General features: G+C 36.9%; 1 protein-coding gene across 1 annotated transcript; it reads left to right on the top strand.

The window, feature by feature from the left end:
- The first annotated feature begins 246 nt into the window (after nucleotides 1-246).
- On the top strand, nucleotides 247-21,671 carry LOC125075271 (zinc finger protein 23-like). Its single transcript, XM_047686985.1, has 17 exons — nucleotides 247-522; nucleotides 944-1,021; nucleotides 1,141-1,237; nucleotides 1,780-1,818; nucleotides 4,029-4,121; nucleotides 6,978-7,112; nucleotides 8,179-8,600; nucleotides 13,544-13,760; nucleotides 14,393-14,523; nucleotides 15,432-15,506; nucleotides 16,274-16,412; nucleotides 17,168-17,277; nucleotides 18,510-18,657; nucleotides 19,588-19,719; nucleotides 20,496-20,696; nucleotides 20,990-21,150; nucleotides 21,267-21,671. The coding sequence occupies exons 1-17, from the start codon at nucleotides 449-451 to the stop codon at nucleotides 21,268-21,270; spliced, it is 2,256 nt and encodes a 751-aa protein (XP_047542941.1). The 5' UTR covers nucleotides 247-448; the 3' UTR covers nucleotides 21,271-21,671.
- The last annotated feature ends 369 nt before the right edge of the window (nucleotides 21,672-22,040 follow it).

Genomic DNA, 22,040 nt, shown 5'->3' with positions numbered 1-22,040 from the left:
GTTAATAAAATTAAATTTAAATGTAAAATATTACATTTAATATGAAACTTAAATACACGTTTAAAATAAGCTACAGATTTAAATGGTGCTTAAATTTAATCGCTAACTAAAGAGAAGAGTTACATTGATTTTATGAAATGTATGTATGTTCATAATGGCCGCCATTGGCCTTTCTAGCTTGCGTTACATCTTTGGACGCATTTAATAAACTTGTCAGATTTGAAATCTGTCAATACTTTTAGTATTGAAAATTAGATTTATTAAAAATAAACAAAAAATCTTTTATAAAGTACACAATGAATTATTTAAATAAATACTTTTTGTAATAATTAAACTCAAATCAAGCCCTGTTTGTTTAATGAAATGTATAAGACTTGGCTATAAGTGCAATATTATCTTTGCATTCACCTCTAATCAGTTTATTGTTTATGTGTTTTAATTGAAAAATATGAGGTGTTGTGTTCAAAATTGTACGAATGATACTCGAAGGACAACTAAAAGCCATGGAATTACATTTCATATGTACGTTAAATAAAATAATTCATTATTAAAATTATCATTTATACGATACGATTGTTTTCATTCAATTTTCTTTTCTAAATCGATAAAAATTAACGATATATAATAAATACAATACATTTCACGAGATACTTAGTACATTGAGAAAAATAATTATATATTATGTTTAAAACAATATAACATTTTTTTTTTTTAAAACTACCTATCAAAGTTGCAATATATTTATAAGACAGTTAGTTATGTACAGCATTCTTATTTTAATATTTGAATTTTTTTTTTTTAATATTCTGTAAAATATATCTGTGTTTTATTTTTTATAAAGTAGATTTAGTCTATCTAGATAGATAACTAATCAGAAAGTCTAGTTTAATTTTTGTATAATAGTGTATTGCTGTATATGTAAATTAAAAAGTATAATTTGTAGGTTTCCTAAAGAGACAAACTTGAGAACAGCTTGGATCGAAGCTCTGGGTCTGTCCGACTGGGAACCAAGGGAGAGAAGGTGAGGATGATGATATATTTAATTAAACTCTAATTTTATAATTACTTTACTTTGTAATTTTTGTTAATTTTGATCCAGATCTATATGAAAATGGTATTTTAATGTCGTTTCTTTTGTAGCGCGGTGTGCTCAGAACATTTTCAACAAGACTCCTTCTATCAGACGAGATGCGGTTTGAGGAAAGTCAAGAATGGTGCCGTACCACTTCCTGTCATTGTAAGTATTTTTTTTTTAAATATTTTTAATCATACAGCTCAACGGTTAGAAAACATTGTCAAGGAATATGTGTTCCACAAATTAGCCTTTTTTATATAAAATATGCATGTGGATGGATACATATACATGGTACTGTAGGTTATATGAACAATACCTTACAAAATCCACCGATACACCTTCAACCATGGGAACTAAGATGTTATGTCCGCTGTAGCTGTAGTTACACCCTTCAAACAAGAACACAAGAATACTAAGTATTGCCGTTTCGCTGTAGAATATCTGATGAGTGTGTGATACCTACCCAGATGGGTACAAATATCTACCAAGTAAGCCTACTGCTATTGGAGCAGAATGGTGGAAAGCAGATTAGTGGAATTACCCTTTAAAAAATGTTCTCAAGATGACACTGGAATATTAATGTACATTTTACCTTTGAATCAAATTTTTTAATAATAAATAATATAGTATTGATATTTTGTTTATGTAATAAATTAAGTGAATTAATGATAAATATCAGATATTCAATGATAATTAAATTACAGGAGTCATCCGAAAATTTGGACGCCCCTGCCACGTTGAGGGTGAGTCATTTGTAATTTGTTATTTTGAAATTATTATTATACTTAGATAGCATATTAGTGCTACTATATTTCCGTTTGTGTCTTTGGTTAATATTGTAAATAATTATTTAAAATACAATGTATCTGATATTGATTTTTTGAAGAATTCAAAGAAGTTGTGAACAGTAGTTGCCAACTATGACCTATTAATGTACGAAGTAACTAGTGTTGCCAGATTTATTGGGTAAAACTCGCGTTAAAATCGAACTGACGCAAGTACTATCGAGAAACTTGAGTATAATGAATAAGGGTTTGTAGTAAGGGACAGCATCCTGCCCACACTCCTCCATCCCATCGAAGAAGCGCCAACATTACCTGTAAAATGTTTACAATCGGTACTACCAACATACCTGTGTTACCAATTGAAAAATATTAACTGTTATTAATAACATTTGCAACCGTATAAGGGATGTAATTCATTCTAAATAAAACAATACATAACTTTGGGTAAACTGGGGCAGCGTGCAGGCCTATCCTAGTAGGCACCTCTTACTTATCTGGTATTCTAACACCAAACAGCAATGAAGAGGCACAAGATGGCGTATTGGTGTTATAAGGAATGGTTAATATTTCTTATGGCACTAATGTCTATCGACGACGTTGACCACTTAGCATCAAGTTTTCCACTTGACCGTCCGCTTAACTATTATATTTAAAAAATAAATAATGGCATTTTACAAGGCTATTGTATTCGTAATGTACGTTTGGGATGGAAATTAGAAATTAATTATTTTATAAAAAAAATATTATTTCAATTCGACTTGTAAGAAAATCAACGAATAATAATAGTTAAAATTGCAGGTTTTAAATATGAAATCGTATTCCAATAAGAATATCTAATCGATGTTGTAATCATTTTCATCCCCGTTCTAGTCCAGAGGGGTTGTAGGTCTTAAAGTCGTAATTTTAAATATATATATATTTTTAAAAAGGACTAATATTTTAGTCCGAATGATGCCCGTTGATAGTTCTGTGATAACAAACCATAAATTCATACCATAGAATGCTCGTGAAATTTTAGTAATAGATGTTTAAAAGTTACTTGTATTAAAATATCGTGAGATAAGAAGTGAGTTCATGCGGAATGTCTCTGGAAATACCATAGATTATGATAATGATAGAACAGGAAGTGACGTATGCAGACTGCTCATTTTATTGATCGATTCGTGCGACGTACCGACATTCGTTCTTTCGAGAGCTCTCCTTACACGGCGGCGGACGTCTCCGGCTCATTTTTATTATTTCATATATCTATATTTAATATATCGATAATTAAATTTCTAAATATGTTGAGTCGCAAATCAAAGATCGCTGCGTTCAACATCGCTCCGAAAAATCGACGTGTTCTTTCTGGGACAAGGTATTTAATTCTATAAAAATTTTACAGACATTTTCCTTTGCCTATCGATCAATAAATAAATGGATGGTTTAAAATTATTAAAGTTATTATTGATTTTCATGCTTTAAATGTAAATTTTAATTTGTAATAATTGAATATATATTATATTTTTATCAATGAATTATTAAATAGGATAATTGGAATAGAAACTCCTCTAGTTAATTCTTTTATGGCAGCCATTTTGAAAAAAAATCCACGATGTTAGGTTTAAAATCTGCAAGCCCCACCCAGTAGTTTTTTCGCGAAAAAATTTGCAAAGGTCACACGGTCTGAGTTGAGCATTCGTTGATTTTCTTACAGGATATATGATTCAATTAATTCGTACATGCCGAAATTATCATTTAATTCAGTAATTTTACAGATTTGAACATCAAATATAGTTATTTTTTTGATATGTTACAAACTATCATTATTCCCAACGGTGTTAGCGTTACGGTTTAATCTTGTAAAATTTTAATTTAAAGGTGTTTATAATATTTAGTAAAAAAAACCCGCTATGAAAATTATTCCTTTGTCCGGCTCACGAACCAATACGCCCACTCCCCCCTCCCTCCTTCGGGAGCGAAGGGGAGGCTTTTGATAAAATCAATAACGAAGCGTATCCTCCATTTTGAAATATGACTTTGACCGACACGGTATACCTTGATCTGAAATGTCGTCGGAGATCCCGGGATCTTTGCCTGATTTTCTTTTATATACGATTAAAAAAAAAAAAGAAAACAATTCAAATGATGAAAATTATTTAACGTAATGAATTGTTTCGCGTTTAAAGGTATGCCGGATCTGCCTATCGATGGATGTCAAGATGTTTCACTTGACAGTGAATAACTTGGACACCATGTACGAACAAGTGACCGGCCTTTCGGTAAGTTTATTGTATAACTGTTTTAGTTTGTGGTAGGGCGTTGTTCAAGCCCGTCTGGGTAGGTACCATCCGCTCATCAGATACTCTATCGCCAAACAGCAGTAGCATCGTTGTTCCGATTTGTGGGTGCGTCAGTGTAACTACAGCCACAAGGGACATAACATCTTAGCTTTCAAGGTTGGTGACGCATTGGTGCGATGTAAGGAATGGTTATTATTTCTTAGAGCGTCAATGTCTATAGGCGGTGGTGAGCGCTTACCATCAGGTGTTCCACTTGCCCGCCCACCTACGTCTTAATCACACCAAGCGAAATGGAAGTAAGTATTCTGGTGATCTCCTTAAGAAAGATTTTGAAGAGACCAGGTGCGCCTCACCGATATTCCAAGAATTGTTCGCTAAGGCGCTGTCCTAGACGCGACGTTCGGGTTTTTTGTTACCCCCTTTTAAGTATATAATGTTTGTAATATATGATACGTCGGTCTGTGTGGCTTTCGGTGATGTCAAAAACAGTCGCCCCGATTTAATATCACTTATGATTAAGGAGTTATTAATGGATTTATTTTACGCATCCTTGACGACTGACACCCCTATGATGGCGAAAGGTGCCACTCCCTTTTTTTCGCGCAGCTCACTGCGCAGACTCCGAAATAAACGGGATAAGCTAGGATAGTGATGAAATAGAAATGGCTGGAATGTTCGAGAATGTTCTCGAACCTTTATTGACGTAGCGATGAACAATGATGGTAGTTCAGTATATTCGGTTATAATATATCGTTTAATTATTTTTGGGTATAAGGCTCCAAGGTACATCTCAATTTATTTAGTATTTTACATGGTTAAGTTTATGTTAGAAGCGATTAGGAATTTGGGAAAAAAATGACGTCGAGTTTTAGAAAATTATGATTGTTATAGCTGGGATGGCCCAATGGTTAGGTTAGGTCAGGTTAGTTCAAACCCATTTAACCACAAATGAAGTTTCATGAGCGTAATTTATCTCTAATTCATCGCGTGCTTTGCGGTGGAGGAAAACATCGTGAGGAATCCTGCTACATGTGTATCCCCCAATCTACATTAGAGCAGCGTGGTGGATTAAGCTCCAAACCTTCTCTTTAAAAGGTAGAGGAGAACTTAGCCCAGCAGTGAGACATTCACAGGCCTGTAATTTTTTTATTAATATTATTGGAATCCGATTGGGTGTTTCTGAGATAACCCTCCGGCGGCCGACTAAATATTCCATCATGTCAATTCAGCGTTCAAGCGCTTGAATCGTTTTCGGAAAAGTCGGACACACCCTGTTGCTCGCGCAGTTGACTGCGCAGACTCCAAATAAATTGGAAATGTTTGCCTGTTGAACGGTGTATTGAGAACTTATATTTATGTACCAATGTTGTTCAACATATTTCAAATGTACTTTGTTTTGTTTAACTAAATACAGAGCAGCATTACAAAGGATATGTACGCAGATGCGTACTTTACATAACGATTAGATGATGAGATGAGCTGATTATAACTTTGGCCGACTAGCCGGCTAGCCGACTTACCAATTGGTCGGTTGTCAAGCCGATCACGGTAGATTTTTGCTTTGCAAAGCCAGTCCAATTTAAAAAAAAAAAAAATGTTTTTGTTGGTTAAAGTGAAAGATCTCAAGATAATTAATATTGGACAATGATTCACGTAAAGTCAGGTGTAACCAGTGACAAGTGATAACCTATCTAAAGTTCATGTAATGTAATTTCTCCTATATACATTTTCTCAAGAAAAATATATGACGGCGCATGCGTAGCGCCATATGTTGAATTACGCCGGAGCTAGATTTGACAACTAGTCGTCACTGTCAAAATCTAGCGAAGCGTCGTGTGGATGTTTAGTGCAGACATAATGGCGGCATTCATTCAAAGTGAAGCCGTCATCGCAAATGCACCACAAATACGACGAATCGCTTTTATTCCGTGTAATCTACGATAGTTTTTATTAATTTCGATTAATTTCTGATATAAAGTGATTATTGAGATTATTTATTTGATTTTTGGACTAAACACTGATTATAATTATATTTGAAGAAGTAAATGGGTTTTGACGTCATCCACAAGTCATGATCATGGCTAATCCTGACAAAGATGATCTCGCCTTTATATGTAATAAAATTAGACAGTCGGCAATCTTTGCCGAATAGTCGCCACTCTTTACCGACTAGTCGGAACATCTTTAATAACGACATATTCGTTTAGTGTTTAGTTCATAGACTTATAAATCGAAAGTTCTAGATTATAGAAGTATTATAAAGACTGTCTAGTACTTTTAAGGTTTTCAATCAATCTTTGGAAAACCTATCGATTAGTCTGGTAAATTAATCTGACATTTCTGGAGTCAGCGCAGTGAGTTGCGCGAATAAACGGCAGTTAGCGACATATGCTTTTATACGAGTCATCTTATAATGACATCTGACTTGTCTCGTTCAAACTCAGTTTAATATGAGTACTCTAAGCTAGTATAACTACAGGCACGAGGGACATAACATCTTAGTTCCTGTGGTTGGTGGTTGGTTGCAATGTAAGAAATAGTTATTCTTACAGAACTAATGTTTTTGGGCAGTGCTGATCACTTACCATCAGCTAACTTACATGCAGAGATGTTTTGAGTACCATAACATTAGGGAATCCCCGAAAATTTTAACCGTGAATGGCTTAGTGACACGCCACTGAATGTATGGAAATATCTTGTTCGTTACCGTATTCGGAGAAATTTGTTCAAACATGAGGGAATCCCCGAGAATCTAAACCGTGAATAGTTCCCTCGAATTTTTATTATTAAATACACGTTTTCAATTGGTTATTGATATATAATTGTTGATTTCAGATCAATGTAGATGACAAACTACCTCAGAAGTTATGTTTCGAATGCGTGGCAAGATTGTCTTCTGCGAATTTATTTCGCTCGAAAGCGTTGAAGACTCAGGGTATACTGTTGAACAAGCTCGGCACCGATCGATACGTAAGTATCTTTTAACTGTAAGGCGTGAAGTAATATAATAATATTGTATTCCTCTGAACGAGGTGTATTTAATTTGGTGGTGTTATCACTATTAAAGTTCTTGTGGAAAAGGATTGCAGAAAGCTTTTGTGGCTTTTATTTGTGCCATAAAGGCACAGATTATTTCGCCAATGTCACGTGCGAAATGATGTTTAATATGAAACATTTATAGTTTAGGTACATACTGCCAATGACAACACACGTCATGTCAAAGATGAAAATCAAGGACTTTTTTTTTTACGGTTTTTTACGGTCGAATTTCGACCAATGGTCGATCACTGGTATTCTTAAAAAGTCCAATGGCAATTAAGGAAGATCGCAGTTACTAAACGATTTTTGTTTTTTTTTTTTATACGGAGAATATTTATTCTAATATTATAAATGCGAAAGTATCTCTACCATTGAACCAATGTTAATGTTATTTAGTATAAAGTCAAGCTTGGACCCAAGGGTATGAGCTCTTATTACCCTTTAAGGGGCAAAAGCTGTAGATTTAGGGTTGTATGCAAGTTCTCGAAGGATTCGCTTATAAATCGAATTCCACGTGACTTTGGCTTGTTTGTTAATACTTTTTTATATTCTAAATTGTAAATTCAATATCATATGATGTATATAGCATATCTTTATATACTTAGTATGCTTCATTATATAAATACTCGCCTCGTCTCGACTTTGCTCGGCTATGATACAGATTCTGACATACATAACATCATGACAACATCTGACATACTTCTATCGGTCGTAGCGTGATACAACCCAAAGCCTTAGACAAATGGGCTATCTGACACTGAATCAATTTTTAAAGACACTTTAAAAATTGATTTTAAAGTTCTTAAAAATACAAAATCTTCACATTTCAGATTTATAATCTTAGTGTAGATAAAGGCTTGAATATTAAAATGATACTTTATTCTTCTATCAAATGTCAAATCGATTATGTAAGAAAGAGATAAATTAGTGTTTAACAGAACCTACTAAATAATGATTTAATAAGCCGTTAGTAATTAATAAAAATTTCGATAAACAGATAACTGTCAGAGACATAAAATCAATCAGCCGAGCTCACAATCAACTAATATCAACACTCGGACAGAAAGTTTACGAAGTAAACGAATGCGACGTGTTAATAAATGACAATGAAGTCATCAAAATAGAAAGAGAAGCAAAAGAAGCAGATGTAGACGAGGAAGAATTGCAGTTTAATGACAACGACGTCGAATGTAATGATTACAAAAATGTCGATGTTGAAATCAAAGACGAAAGCAACAATGAGATATTTTTCGAGGAGTATCCCGTGTTCGACGACAGCGATGACGATAGGACGTTGAGCGAGGTCTACAAGAAGAAAACGAAGATCAAGAAGAAGAAATTGAAGATCGAGAAGAAGATCAAAGAAGTGAAAGACAAGAGACGCGATGAAGACGACAGTCCTTCGACGACAATGGATAAGTATGATTTGATTTTATTCGTATTGTTTGTTAGTAGTTAGGATCTCATCAGGTGTTCTATCGTAAACAGCAATTTTTAAATTTATTGTAATTACAGGCACAAGGGACATAACATCTTAGTTCCCAAAGTCGGTGGCGTATTGGTGGTGTATGGACTGTTTAATATTTCTTTTAGCGATAATCTCGATGGGCAGTGGAGATCACTTAGAGCCATCATTTATAAACTGTAAACTATGTCTGTATATGTTTATTGTAATTTTTGGTGATATAATTGTGAAATATCGACCGTTTAATTATTTAATTCCTATCCGTTGTTGTGTTGCGAACACATTTAAATTGGTGGTTCTAAAGATCATTTATAATTAAATAAACTACATACCTAAATGTTAAATACAATTAATAAAAATAAAACAACGAATTTTATAGCATATGCACCAGACATAATAGAGTACAGAGCGGATGGAGAAGATTTGTCGGTATAAGAGAACGTTATGCTGTTCACCGTCACGACATAAGAGTCGGTTTTACCCCCGAACCGCACCAATTGATTCTTGATGCCAAAAAGTATTAACTACCGAGCAAATTACAACAACTGTCAAATCGATGTCTTCCAAAACTTAACTGACTCTCTGATATAATTGTAGAGTTACGTCAGTGAATATTATGTTTGAGAGATGTATGTTCTTGATCGAGCTAGATAAGGCGTTACCGATGTGTATACCTCGCACTCCTGTGCACTGTGTTTGAGGAGGAAAGTGGCTTGTGAATATCTAGTCGTGGTGGGCGTGCATCAATTTCATAGAAAAAGTTTTTTTTTTTAATAAATATTTTACAAAAATAAGTCGAAGGTTCCCTCGGTCTTATGTTGTTTAATATACTTATATCAATTAAAAAAACGTATGATAGGTAGCTAAGGAGAAAAAAGGTATTAACTCCAAAAACAGAAGGTGCTTTTCATACTTATAACAATTACAGCATATTGTTTAAATAAATATATATTTTTAAAGATTTTTTGTTTATAACTAAGAAAAGAGGTTTTGTTGTAATTCAATTAAAGCCTAACTCACATCTTTCAAGTATACTTAACACAACACTATAAATCGTTCGCAGATCGCGGAGCTACCGGTTAGGAATGTAGATTTAAACGAGCAGGACCGGCAATAAACTCATTAGTTACTTTGTTTTTTATAGCATGGTAAAATAAATGCGCATCATCGCTAGTGAAAACTTTATAACGTCTGTGTACTAATATTATTTTTTTTCAGGTGAAATTTTGTGATGGAGCCATTTTGAATTATTTCGGGTTTATTGGTCTGCGCTAAAAAGATTGACTTTTTTAACGTAGACCAATAAAACCGAAATGAATCATACTATAATCGACGTCTTCATTGTTTGTGTAGCAATTATGAAATTACTTAGAATTATGTCGCCGGCTGTGTAACTCAGTGTTGGCAACTTGAGGGTTTTCCCCCCAAATTTAAAGTTGTATAGGAGCTCACTAATTTAGGAGGATATTAATAAAAGCAAAACTAAATATCGCGAAATGTAAGTTAAGAAACAGAAAAATTGAAATTGTTTAATTTCAATATTTAAATTGCCTGTGGATCATTGTGTACAATAAAAACTTGAAGGGGTTTAAGTTGAAATTTAGCCTTGTTTTCGGGACTATTGTAGTCGGTCCAAGGGGGGGGGGGGATCTGTAGAGTTGGCAACATTTAGTTCTCTCTTTAATTTATATACCATTTTAGGGGCTATTCATTTATTATGTTAGGCGATTTAGAGGGGGGACCATGTCTTATGTTTTCTTACAAGGGGATGGGAAGGAGTCTCGATAGTTCTTACGTAAGATCAAAAAAATGCTTAAAAGTTAAAATTATTTGAAACGGGTTCGATCGTCGAGGTTCGCTCGGATGCGTATAGGTATAAAAAAATATTTCCATTGCCATGGCAACGGGTGGGCCAAAAAATAAAAATCATTAGTACCTTTGAAATTACAAATAAATATTTAAAAAAAATATATTCTTTGAAACATAAACATTAAAATAAACTAAACGTGTATTCATTTTCTCCTTTAGCTTCTTACGTAATAAATATTAAACAGGGGGAGGGGGAGGCCTATTCGTATTTCTCCTTATAATAGGGTGCAGTCAAAAACAATCGAAAATAGTCTTACGTAATAAATGAATGGCCCCTTATAAATTACTTATTTGTTTAACTCGTGCCTAAATATATATTGGTTGGAGGATAAGTCGAGTTGATAGAGGAAATAATTTAATAACACGACTTGAACTTCCAATTACAGTACAGTCAGCAGAAAAAGTAATTCTAGTTTTCGCTTGCAGTATTCTACGATTAACGTAAAGATTTTTGTGTCATTTAAGTAAACTATTGATTGTATCGCCTAGAGCATAATAGTATATAATTAAACTCAATTTAGAATTATTGTTTGTCTGTCTGTCTACACGTTGCTCTGTCATGTCCTAACTACTGAACCAAATTTGATGTTAAGCAAGCTTAAACTTCAAGAAGTTACATAAATATATATAATACCTAACCACTAACCCCCATAATGCGAGCACAACCACGGCCGACTACTAGTTTTTGATAAACGCAGTAATTATGCTCTCATTACTGCTGCTGAGTCTAGATATGAATAATGTTTGCCTGAGAAGGAATGATAAACGACGCCATTTTGGATTATTTTCTCAATTGACTTGACTTATCAACCCGTTTGTATGTTATATGTTATTTTTATAATGTTTTAAATGTTATCTTAATATATTTACGTTATTTAATGTATAATATCTATTATGTACATGTATTTATTTATTATTAGTCAATTATGGTTTAATCCCGTCTCTGTATGTACGGAACTCGCGTTCAGATCAGAATGGGAACTGAGTTCTGCGGTCCGCGTGCCAGCGGTGGTCGCGGCAAACTCGCGTCGATGCTCGCGAGACGTCACGCTATTTAAGTCTGAATTTTAGTCTCGTTATATGTCTACAGCGTAAAAACACCTACATAAGTATTTGCGTAGACATAACCTTGCCGAAGTCTTAATACTGACTCTGTCGAAGTCAAAGGAACGCGTCGACAAAAAACAGTGGCACCAGTTTTCCAGCACACTAGTAAAGTATGACGAATGCCGTGTCAAGCGTTACACGCACACGTTTGTTTTAGTTCTTATGGTTTTGCTGGAGTTGAATTATTATTATTCAGAAATTCTTTGATAACGCTCCTTTGCTCGAGAACTTGTTATTTTCTGATTTAGCTCGACAAGATTCTATCTCTTTTTGATAGTGCACAGAGTATCCTAACTATTCCGTGACTCAAAATCCAATGGGACGGCATATCTGACCGGACCGGAAATGCTTTTCATAACACAGGAGTGTACATACTTCCAGACCGGGGTGTGTCATTGAGAATTTTTCAATAGACAAATCCAATAAAACACTAGATCAGGCAGTAACGTCATAACTACTCAACCGACCTGTTAGGAGTAAAGAAAGGACCTACATAACAGTAACACTCAACACCCATCAACAACCCTTAAAGAACCCCCTTTCCTTAAGCATATTCCGCCCCATTAACACCCTCTCTCCTTAACAGCTCCACCCTTTAAGCAACCCCGATTAACACTCCCTTCATCTCCTCCCATTTACACGCCCTTTCCTTAAGCATCGCTTCCCCACTAACACCCCTCCCTTTAAACAACTCTGTCCCTATTAACACTCCCTCCCCTTAAGCACAAATTAACACCACCTCCCCTCCCGTAAAGGTATGTTTGAACAGTTTCTCTTCCAGCTCGTCTCGTTGAACTGAATACAAGAAAGCTTCAGCGTCGGATACTGTGACCTTTGTCCAGTGTATTTGTGTATTGATTATTGTTATTATCAATACACAAATACACTAGATAACGATTACAGAACGCACGGATCGGTACACCGGCTGCGTCACGGGGAGTTGACGGATATTAACGTGTATAGCCTATTCCAATCAGGGGGGTGAAGGTAATACAACTCTGACACTATCGACGCGATGTCATTGGTCGAGAGCTCGATTAATCTATGATATTCACTCTGGATTTGCGTTTTGGTGGTTAAATAAAAGTGGATAAAAGTTGTTAAGTGTAGTAGTGTTGTATTTTAAATAAATATACGTTAATCAAGAAATGTGTGTCGTGCACAATATAGCCGAGTTTTTAGCGCGTGGAATACGTAAATCTATCGTTTGTTTATCTTTCGATTGGAATAGACTTTACTGTTTACTAATCTCATACAATGTCTTGATACATACCTCTTCCCCTTCCCACTATCTTTCTCCTCTCTGTCTTTCTCTACCCCCACTCTATCTCTCACTCTCTATCTCTCTTTCTTTCTCTCTCTCTCTCTCTCTGTCTCTCTATCACTCGTTTGTATATACATTTGCCGTCTCTTGCTCATAAAATGTTGACGTGACTTTGTAGTTTCACTCTGAGTGAGACTAAAAGTTTCACTTCGGACACAGTTCCGAAGAAAGTTCTCGAAACTTCTTTAGCCTTACTAAGAGTGATATTACACTTCATGATCCAATATTAGTATTATTTTCTATATAAGTAATATGACCCGTCAACTCGAATGTGTATACGTTACTATGTGTGCAATTATATTATATATACACACACACACACACGTAGAAACACGGAAGTTGAACACGGAATTCATAAAGAATAAAACACACACAACCACAGATTCAGTTGAATTGAGATTATATATATACATGAAAAAAATAACAATAACAACAGTGAGCGACTAACCTCACCCACACACACACACACAGTAGGGGTATTAGGCACGACTGTATTACTATGACAAATGACATCCCCCCCACTGGCACACTTTGCTGATCGTTCAATATAATATATAAGTTTTTTAGTAATATTATAACAGTATCTCCTTTGTATAGGTACAAGAAATCGGACGTGAAACGACGGAAAACGACAGACGGCCTCGACGAATCACTGTTCACGATAACAACGTTGACTTACGAAGAGCAAATAGCGGAAGTTGAACGCAGACAGGAGGCCACGTCATACCAGAGCGCGCCGTTCAAGTGTACGACGTGCTACAGAGGCTTCCAGATCCGAGACAGATACGACGCACATGTCGTCAGGCATAGCGAGGTGATTATTTATATTTTATTAGTTTACCAAAATGTGCGTATGTTTGACATTGACAGATGTTCGGTTAGTACAAACTAGTGAGGATTTTGGGGACGAAATCACGTTTGACTTCTGAAGATAATTCCGCCGCAAGAATAGGGACACGATCCCGCAGCCTCCTTTCCTTACGTGACGATTCCTGCCAGTCCACTCTAATGTAAGCCGCGTTAACGAACTTTGTTCCAAAATGGTTGTCTTGAAGTTATTCGAAATTACAGACAGACAGTTCGTTTTTGATTTACATTAGATTCCGTAAATTTTCCACCGCTGGGCTAAGGCCTCCTCTCCCTTTACGAAGATTTGAGCATATTCTACCACGCTGCTCCAATGCGGGTTGGTGAAATACACATGTGGCAGAATTTCGTTGAAATTAGACACATGCAGGTTTCCTCACGACGTTTTCCTTCACCGCCGAGCACGAGATGATAAACACAAATTAACCGCATGAAATTCAGGGGTGCTTGCCTTGATTTAACCCGAAATCATCGGTTAAGATACATGCGTTATAACCACTGGGTCATCTCGGCTCGTTTTTGATTTACTCGTATAGATTTAAGCGTAAATTTTATTCTGTTTTTTTTTTTTTTTTTCAGCAAAGTGGCGCATACGAATGCTTCATTTGCAAGACACGATTGAAAACTGCCCGAGCGTTAAGGAAACACCTGACAGCGCAACATACTGAGAAATTCAGCTGCAAAGGATGTCCGTTTGTCACGAGGAACAGGTTAGTGTCGTTAGATGTTATGCACAATGAACTCCACTGATTCTTTTCCACGTCTCAAGATTTGTCAACTGAGTTATCATATCTAGAATGGGTAAGTTGTAAGGGCTGGTTTTCACCAAAGCGAAAAGGGTGGAGATCTACGGCGTAGTGGATTTAATTGCCTCAAGTGGAGTAGTGATATATCAGCGAGAGATCGAGGAACATACATGGTGGTAGGGCTTTGTGCAAGCCCGTCTGAGTAGGTACCACTCACACACCAGATATGCTACAGCCTAGAAGCAGTACTCAGTATTGTTGTGTTCCGGTTTAAAGGGCATGAGCCGATACACATAACATTTTGGTTCCCAAGGTTGGTGGCGAATTGGCGATGTAAGGAATGGATAATATTTCGTTCGCACCATTGTCTATGGGCGGTGGTGAACATTTACCATCAGGGTACCAACTGGGCGTCCTCCAACTTATATCATAAAAAAAACTAGACACATGTATTTGTGGTATCATGTCGATAAATATCCACTATTGTGACGCAATTAATTTGGTTCAACAAACTGCCTGCGTGTCTGCGTTCTGAGCTGTACGGCTCTCACACATCTCCATCCTACCCGAATGGTATTGTTCATTGGTGATGAATGAAAAAACGATATGTGATTGGTTATTTACAAAACATCTCTATTTTTTAATTCAACTCTCTGCTTCGGTTCATTTTGGTGGAAACTCGGCTTAAAAAACAAATTTCCTATCAAACGTGCGTTGCTGAAATTTATTTACTGAAAAACCCAATAACTTGCGGGGCTCTGAGTGGATCGCCTGTACACCACCCACTAGGTTAGATGCAATGTGTCAATTTTTTCTTAATATTAGCTATAGGGTCATGATTTTCACGACGTTTTAAGGGTGATTATTTTCAGAGGTGTCGCGAGGGAACACGAGAAATGGCACGCCGGTACCAAGTATCAGTGTCCACATTGTCCAAGCGAGTTCGAGTGAGTAAGAACATCAATTTAATTCAAACGAATTATCACAGACAAAACATAACTTAAGAACAAGAACATCAATTTAATTCAAACGAATTATCACAGACAAAACACAACTTACACACATCTATACAAATATTATAAAGAAGAGAAATTTGTTTGTTTGTATGTAAGGGTGATCTCGTGATCCAATTCTAAACATAATTTCATATTGGTTCTAAATTATATGATTGATATATAATATTTTTTTTAAATTAGTATTTTTGAAATCAATAACTGAAATGAACCCGTCTAATTAATAAATATATATGCGTCATTAATATTTTTTGTAAATATATTTTATAATATGCCTAGACCTATTACCATTATCCCGTTACGCATACACTCATATAATCTTCAAAATATTCTCATGGAGAGCAAATCTTCGACTCAACACGAATGTAATTTACCTTATTTACCACATTTACCATATTTACCTATGTACATAATTCACACATTTACCTAATTTACATATTTTCCTCATTTACCATATTTACCTATGGACATTATTTACCATATTTCCCTATGTACCTTATTTACCATAATTCCCTATGTACCTTATTTACCATATTTACCTATTTACCTCATTTACCATATTTACCTATGTACTTTATTTACCATATTTCCCTATGTACTTTATTTACCATATTTACATGTTCACCATATTTACCTATGTACTTTATTTACAGATTTACCTTATTTACCGTATTTACATATTAACCTTACGCCTCTCACAGCAAACTCACGACATACATGGGACACATTCGAATCAAACACGTCTCGGACTTCGTGTGCGAACTGTGCGGCTACACGTTCGTCAGTAAGAAGGGCATCGACGTTCACAAGAAGAAGAAACATCGGTTGGCTGATAAAACTGTGAGTTAGTTTTGAGTTTTACGAGTCTATTTCGATAGAAGTAGGAAAAAAGATAAACAAATCTTAATGTTACGTATTTTATGCGATTCGCTAGTAGATCAGCTATATTGTGCACTACTAAGAGTTTGTGATTAATATATCTTTATTTATAATATAACACCGTTACACTTAGCAATTAACAAATTATAGATTATTCAAAGTCTCGACCAATGATATCGCATCAATTCAAGGTCAAATCAAATCACCATCGGTTTGAGATACCCGCTCATTAGATATTCTATTGCTATGTAGCGGTTTGAAGTAAGTGAGCCAGTGTAACTACAGGCTCAAGGGACATGACATCTTAGTTGCCAAGATTGGTGGCGCATTGGCGATGTAAGGAATGGTTGATATTTAAAAAACTTACTATTAGCATCTTGTCACAGCACGTCACAGCCAAAAAAGGTACCATTGAAAATCAGCGTTGGGTTTTTTCTCTAAAGCCCAACTTAGAAGCTGAATGGTGCACCTATTTGGGACACAGCACTGTTGCAGTCATTTTTAGTTTTATAATGTTGTAATGTTACTCTATTTTTTATTTTTTTATTGTCTGCTCTGTACTGTTTTGTCCTAAATAAAGTTATTCTTATTCTTATTCTTATATTTCTTACAGCGCCAATGTCTAAGTACCAGTGAACGTACTTAAAAAAAACTATATTGTTAAATGTAACTTAACTCGATAGATGATTTGTAATGACTTGTTATCATAATTTCAGGTTAGTCTGGAAGGTCCATATTGTGACGTGTGTGAAGTTCGTTTTATATCCGAGGAAGCGCATTCGAGGCACCTGAAGCTATCCTCAAGACACAGCAGCGATAATGATCCGTGAGTGATAATTGTTATGTTATTTTTCTGTTGACCCTACTGCCCTTACAACGTCACCGATGGGGGGCGGGTGAGTACTAGACTCAGCCTTGAAGTTTAATTCCTCTCGGGTTTCGAGTGATGTTCATCCTGAGGCTGTCTCCTATGAGATCGCACTTCGCCTCATGACGTAGTCAGTGGGGTGGGGAGCTCTCCTGCTCGTAACACTGTTTAGTATATCTCACAATGGTTATAAAAACACCATTGGCAAAATTTATTCAATAACTTCTAAAAACGGAAACGCGAGCGCTGGACGTACCCGCTCACTCGCTCCCCGCTCTCCCCTCTGACTTCAGCCGGCTTTACTTTAGTTAATAATCTTGTGAATGAATAGTTCGGAACGGCAAAATTTGACGTATTTCGGTCATAAGTTCACTGAAATGTCCTGTGGCTAAATTGATGAATGTATTTGATTGTTTTTTTTTTGTCTTTGGTCTTAAAATGCCTTATGTGATTAGGGGTATCATTTAATGCGGTGTATATTAAGGAACGGGTGATATCCGAATTTCGTGACATCGGTTGTGTAACGGATATTTGGATTAAATATCGGTGTTGACATCCGATATCAGATGTCGTCCTGTCTTTGTTTAACTTTACATCGTACGATATGTGAGACAGAGATGAAACGAAATTGATATCCAAATCGGTTTAACGTTCGCTTCGTCTCTGTCCCACAGATGGGTTACTGTAAAGTTAAAGAGGGACAGGGCTAATGTTTTCAGATGCGGTGACAACGGTCGCTCGTCAACATCAAATCGATGGCATCTGATTTTTAGATTAGTTTTGATATATCGGCAGGGGCGTAGCTTAGGTCACTAGCACCCGGTGCGGATTCCAAATTTGCCGTCCTCTTATTTTTGCAATCGTTATCGAGTTTGAAGTCGAAATAACTGGCGGGGTTTCGACATTTTGGTAGTGCGTGTCGAGTAACACTTTTGACAGTTGAAATGACGTTTTCGTTAATTTCTTATCGAGTTTGAACTCACTTGATTTATTTAGGTAAGCAAGTGAAACTTTATTTTGAAAATTGACTATTAAGCGTGTGAGGCAAAAATGTTAATTTCTTTAAAAAAAATTAAGCCTCCGGAGCGACCCCGGCAAAGTGACGTCGCCCCCCCCCCATGCTAAACACTGTATATCGGACGCACGCCTAATATTAACAAATATGAATATTTTCGTACATTATTTTCCAGCAACCGAATAAGGAACGATTCACAAAGTATGAACACGGAACGAAACGGCCGCATAATGAGAAAGATCGAACGGCGACCCGTGATACACCCGCGCTCGCCCACCATGAGCCACGGGGACGGGAACGGCTCACCGGTCACGTGTGAACAGGTTAGTTATTGAATTGTATCATAATGAGCCCTTTGAATAAATATCACAGGCACAAGGGACATAACATCTTAGTTCCCAAGGTTGGTGGCGCCTAGGTCATGTAAGGAATGGTTAATATTTCTTACAGCGCCTTTGTCTATGGGCGGTGGTGACCATTTACCATCAGTTGCACGTCCGCCAACCAATGCTTTTCAAAAAAATTTTGGAACGAATTTGTTTAACGCGGCTCTCAATAGAGTGAACTGGCAGAAATTGTCTCGTAAGGTAAGGATAAAGCATTATACCCCTCCAGGCCCCCTATCTCCCACTCTTTCTCTCTATTTCCTTCTACTATATATGGTTTTGTTTAATATTTTAACTTATATTTTGTTATTGAAGTGATAACTCCTTACGGGAGGGTAAACGGCTTCGTTACGTAACGCGTTACGGCGACAGTCTGTCTGGGTTCCCTTCCCCTTAGCGGTAGGCAGACTCCTCCTCCTCCACTCTAACTCACAGCGTATAATCAATAAATGGTTTCATTAATAAATAAACTTTCATTACATTATCATATAAATATATATTAAATTTAAGTAATAATCTAAGCTTCTCCCGATATTAAATAGTTCAAGTTATTATTATTTAAAAAATACATTTAAATTATATTATATAAAACCATATATATGTATGAGGCAAAGAACTAATGTTCGCCTGGGTGAGATTGGGGGGGGGAGGGTTTGGTCGTTGTGGAGGTGTTAAGTACTCTATGATCTTTTCTGTATTACGATGATCAGCATTAGTTTAGACGTGGAAGCTTTCCAAACGAACTCATTTTGGTATTTCTAATAATATTCCCGATCATCTCCGAAGGTGAAATCAAGTTTCTTACCCAAATGGGGGTTTCTTTAACAAATTTCTCAGTACCGGTGAATAAATTTATTTGATGTCTAGTGCGGAATTCAGCTGAGAGACTTGCGACTGTACGCGCAACACTTCCGACGAGCCCACCCGGACAAGAATCGTACCAAGTATCCGGCTATGAAGACGCCGTGCATGTGCGAACAGTGCGGACGAATATTTCAGGTATTTATATGAGATCTTTGAAAAAGTCCCTTAAGGGGGGGGGGACGTTATGTGGTTACTGTGGCTAAGTGGTCATCGCTTTGCTGTTAACAATAACTGACTGACGTCAATGCACTACCGACTTAAGGAACTAAGATGTTATGTCTCACGTAATTGTAGTTACACTGGCTCACACACCCGGTTTTGCTGTGTGGTGGTAGAATATCTGATGAGTGGGTACAACATACCCATACGGACTTGCATTAAATTCTCGACAATGTGTCTTTATAATGGGTTGAGTGGTTAAACTGAGGTATCGTAACATAAAAACACACGCACGAAATTCATAAAACTGTACCCATACCAAAGTGTGTCCCCCCCCCCTTTTGTTTCTGGGTCAAATTAAAAAAATAATAATCCTATGTCCTTTCCTGCCATTCAAACTATCCACACCGAATTTCATCTAAATCGGTTCAGTAGTTTATGCGTTAAGAGGTAACAGACAGAGTTACTTTCGCATTTATAATGTTAGTATAGATATATGTATTCGACGACCTCCGTGGTCGAGTGTGTACACCGATTTTCATGGGTGCGCCACTCCGAGGTCCCCGGGTTCGATTCCTGGCCGAGTCGATGTAGACAAAGTTCATTAGTTTTCTATGTTGTCTTGTGTCTGAGTGTAGGTACCGTCGTTACGTCTGTTCTTCCATAACACAAGTGCTTTAGCTACTTACATTGGGATCAGAGTAATGTATGCGATGTTGTCCAATATTTATATTTATGTATAAATGTTTCAGAGCATGGCCCTTCTGAAGGACCACATGTGGGTGCACACGGGGGAGAAGCGCTTCAAGTGCGACCGCTGCGAGAAGAGCTTCACGCAGAAGACGAACCTCGTGTTCCACATGCGCGTGCACAGCGCGACCCGCCCGACGTACGAGTGTCCGCTGTGCGGGAAACACTTCGCCTTCTTCAACAACAGGCGCCGCCATATGTTCGTGAGTATATTACACTTGTACTAGTTGTGGCACGTGATTTCGGTCGCGTTTTGGTCGTTTGGAGCAACAGACATAACGATAACTATACCGAGTACCTAATAATAGCGAACAAATAAAGTCAAATCGATGTCTTATAAAATATTCTTTTGCAATTTCTAAAAATGTTATTTCCATAAATTCGAGGCTTCTACGAGCACTTTTGAACCTTCGTAAATGAAGCTATCCGAAATCATTTCTTATCGATAAATGAAGTAAAAAGACTTGAGTCGGATCAGAGCCATGACGCCCCGCAGATCCACACGGGGCTGAAGCCGTTCAAGTGCGACACGTGCGGCAAGTGCTTCACGACGGCGGGCGAGCAGCGCGCGCACGTGGAGCACGTGCACCTCAAGAAGCCCTGGCCGCGCCGCGCGCGCGCGCGCCCCGACCTCGCCTGGCGCGCGCACGCCCTCGAGTACGTGTCCGCCGGCTGTGCTTAGTGCGCTGTCTCACGCCTGCTCTGCGGTCTCACGGAGACGTCGATAGTACTCGGGCGACGTTTATTGGCACTGTATTTATCGTTTGTTTCAGGTGACTCACGAAAACGTCATGATCATGGAAACGATGCGAGACAATATCTGTTCTAATTAAAAGTGATTAGGTAATCGTGAACGATTGGAATAGTTGGCACTGACTTATCCGTTGCGAGGAAGCATCGAACCCGTCTTGCCCTGGAAATCTGCGGCTCTCGTGAACGCCCTCTTGCGCACGCCTCGAGAATGACCACTGTGGTCTAAATCGGTCAGGAGAACGTCGACCATCAGCACGAACTATTCCGATCTGTATCTTCTTTTACCGATATTTAATATTGTAAATAACAAGTCGCACGGATCTCGTAGTTGTGTGTGTTGTGGATGTGTTTTAGAATATTTAAGTAACATGTCCGTTGAGATTTTTATTTTATTTAATCTTTACAAATACAGATGATGGATGAAATTAAGCGTCTTATTTCCGAAGCCTTTTCGTTTAGTCATTAAATTTAAAAAAAAAAGTGCTGTAGTTGACTAGGGGCCATTCATTTATTACGTAAGAATATTTTAGCTTGTTTTTGAACCTTCCCCCCTATTATAAGAAAAAATAAGAATAGGCCGACCCCCTCCCCCCTGTTTAATATTTATTACGTAAGAATCTAATGTTTATGTTTCAAAGAATTAAAGTTTTTGAGATATTTATTCGTAATTTCAAGAGTACTAATAATCTTTATTTTTTACCCGCCCGTTGCCATGGCAATGGAAATATCGTTTTATGCCTATACGCACCCGAGCGAACCTCGACAATCGAACCCTTTTCAAATAATTTTAACTT

The sequence above is a fragment of the Vanessa atalanta genome, chromosome 30 (assembly GCF_905147765.1).
Source record: "Vanessa atalanta chromosome 30, ilVanAtal1.2, whole genome shotgun sequence".
Classification (NCBI taxonomy): domain Eukaryota; kingdom Metazoa; phylum Arthropoda; class Insecta; order Lepidoptera; family Nymphalidae; genus Vanessa; species Vanessa atalanta.
The sequence above is the reverse complement of the archived record's forward strand: the minus strand, read 5'-3'. Positions and strand labels throughout refer to the sequence as shown.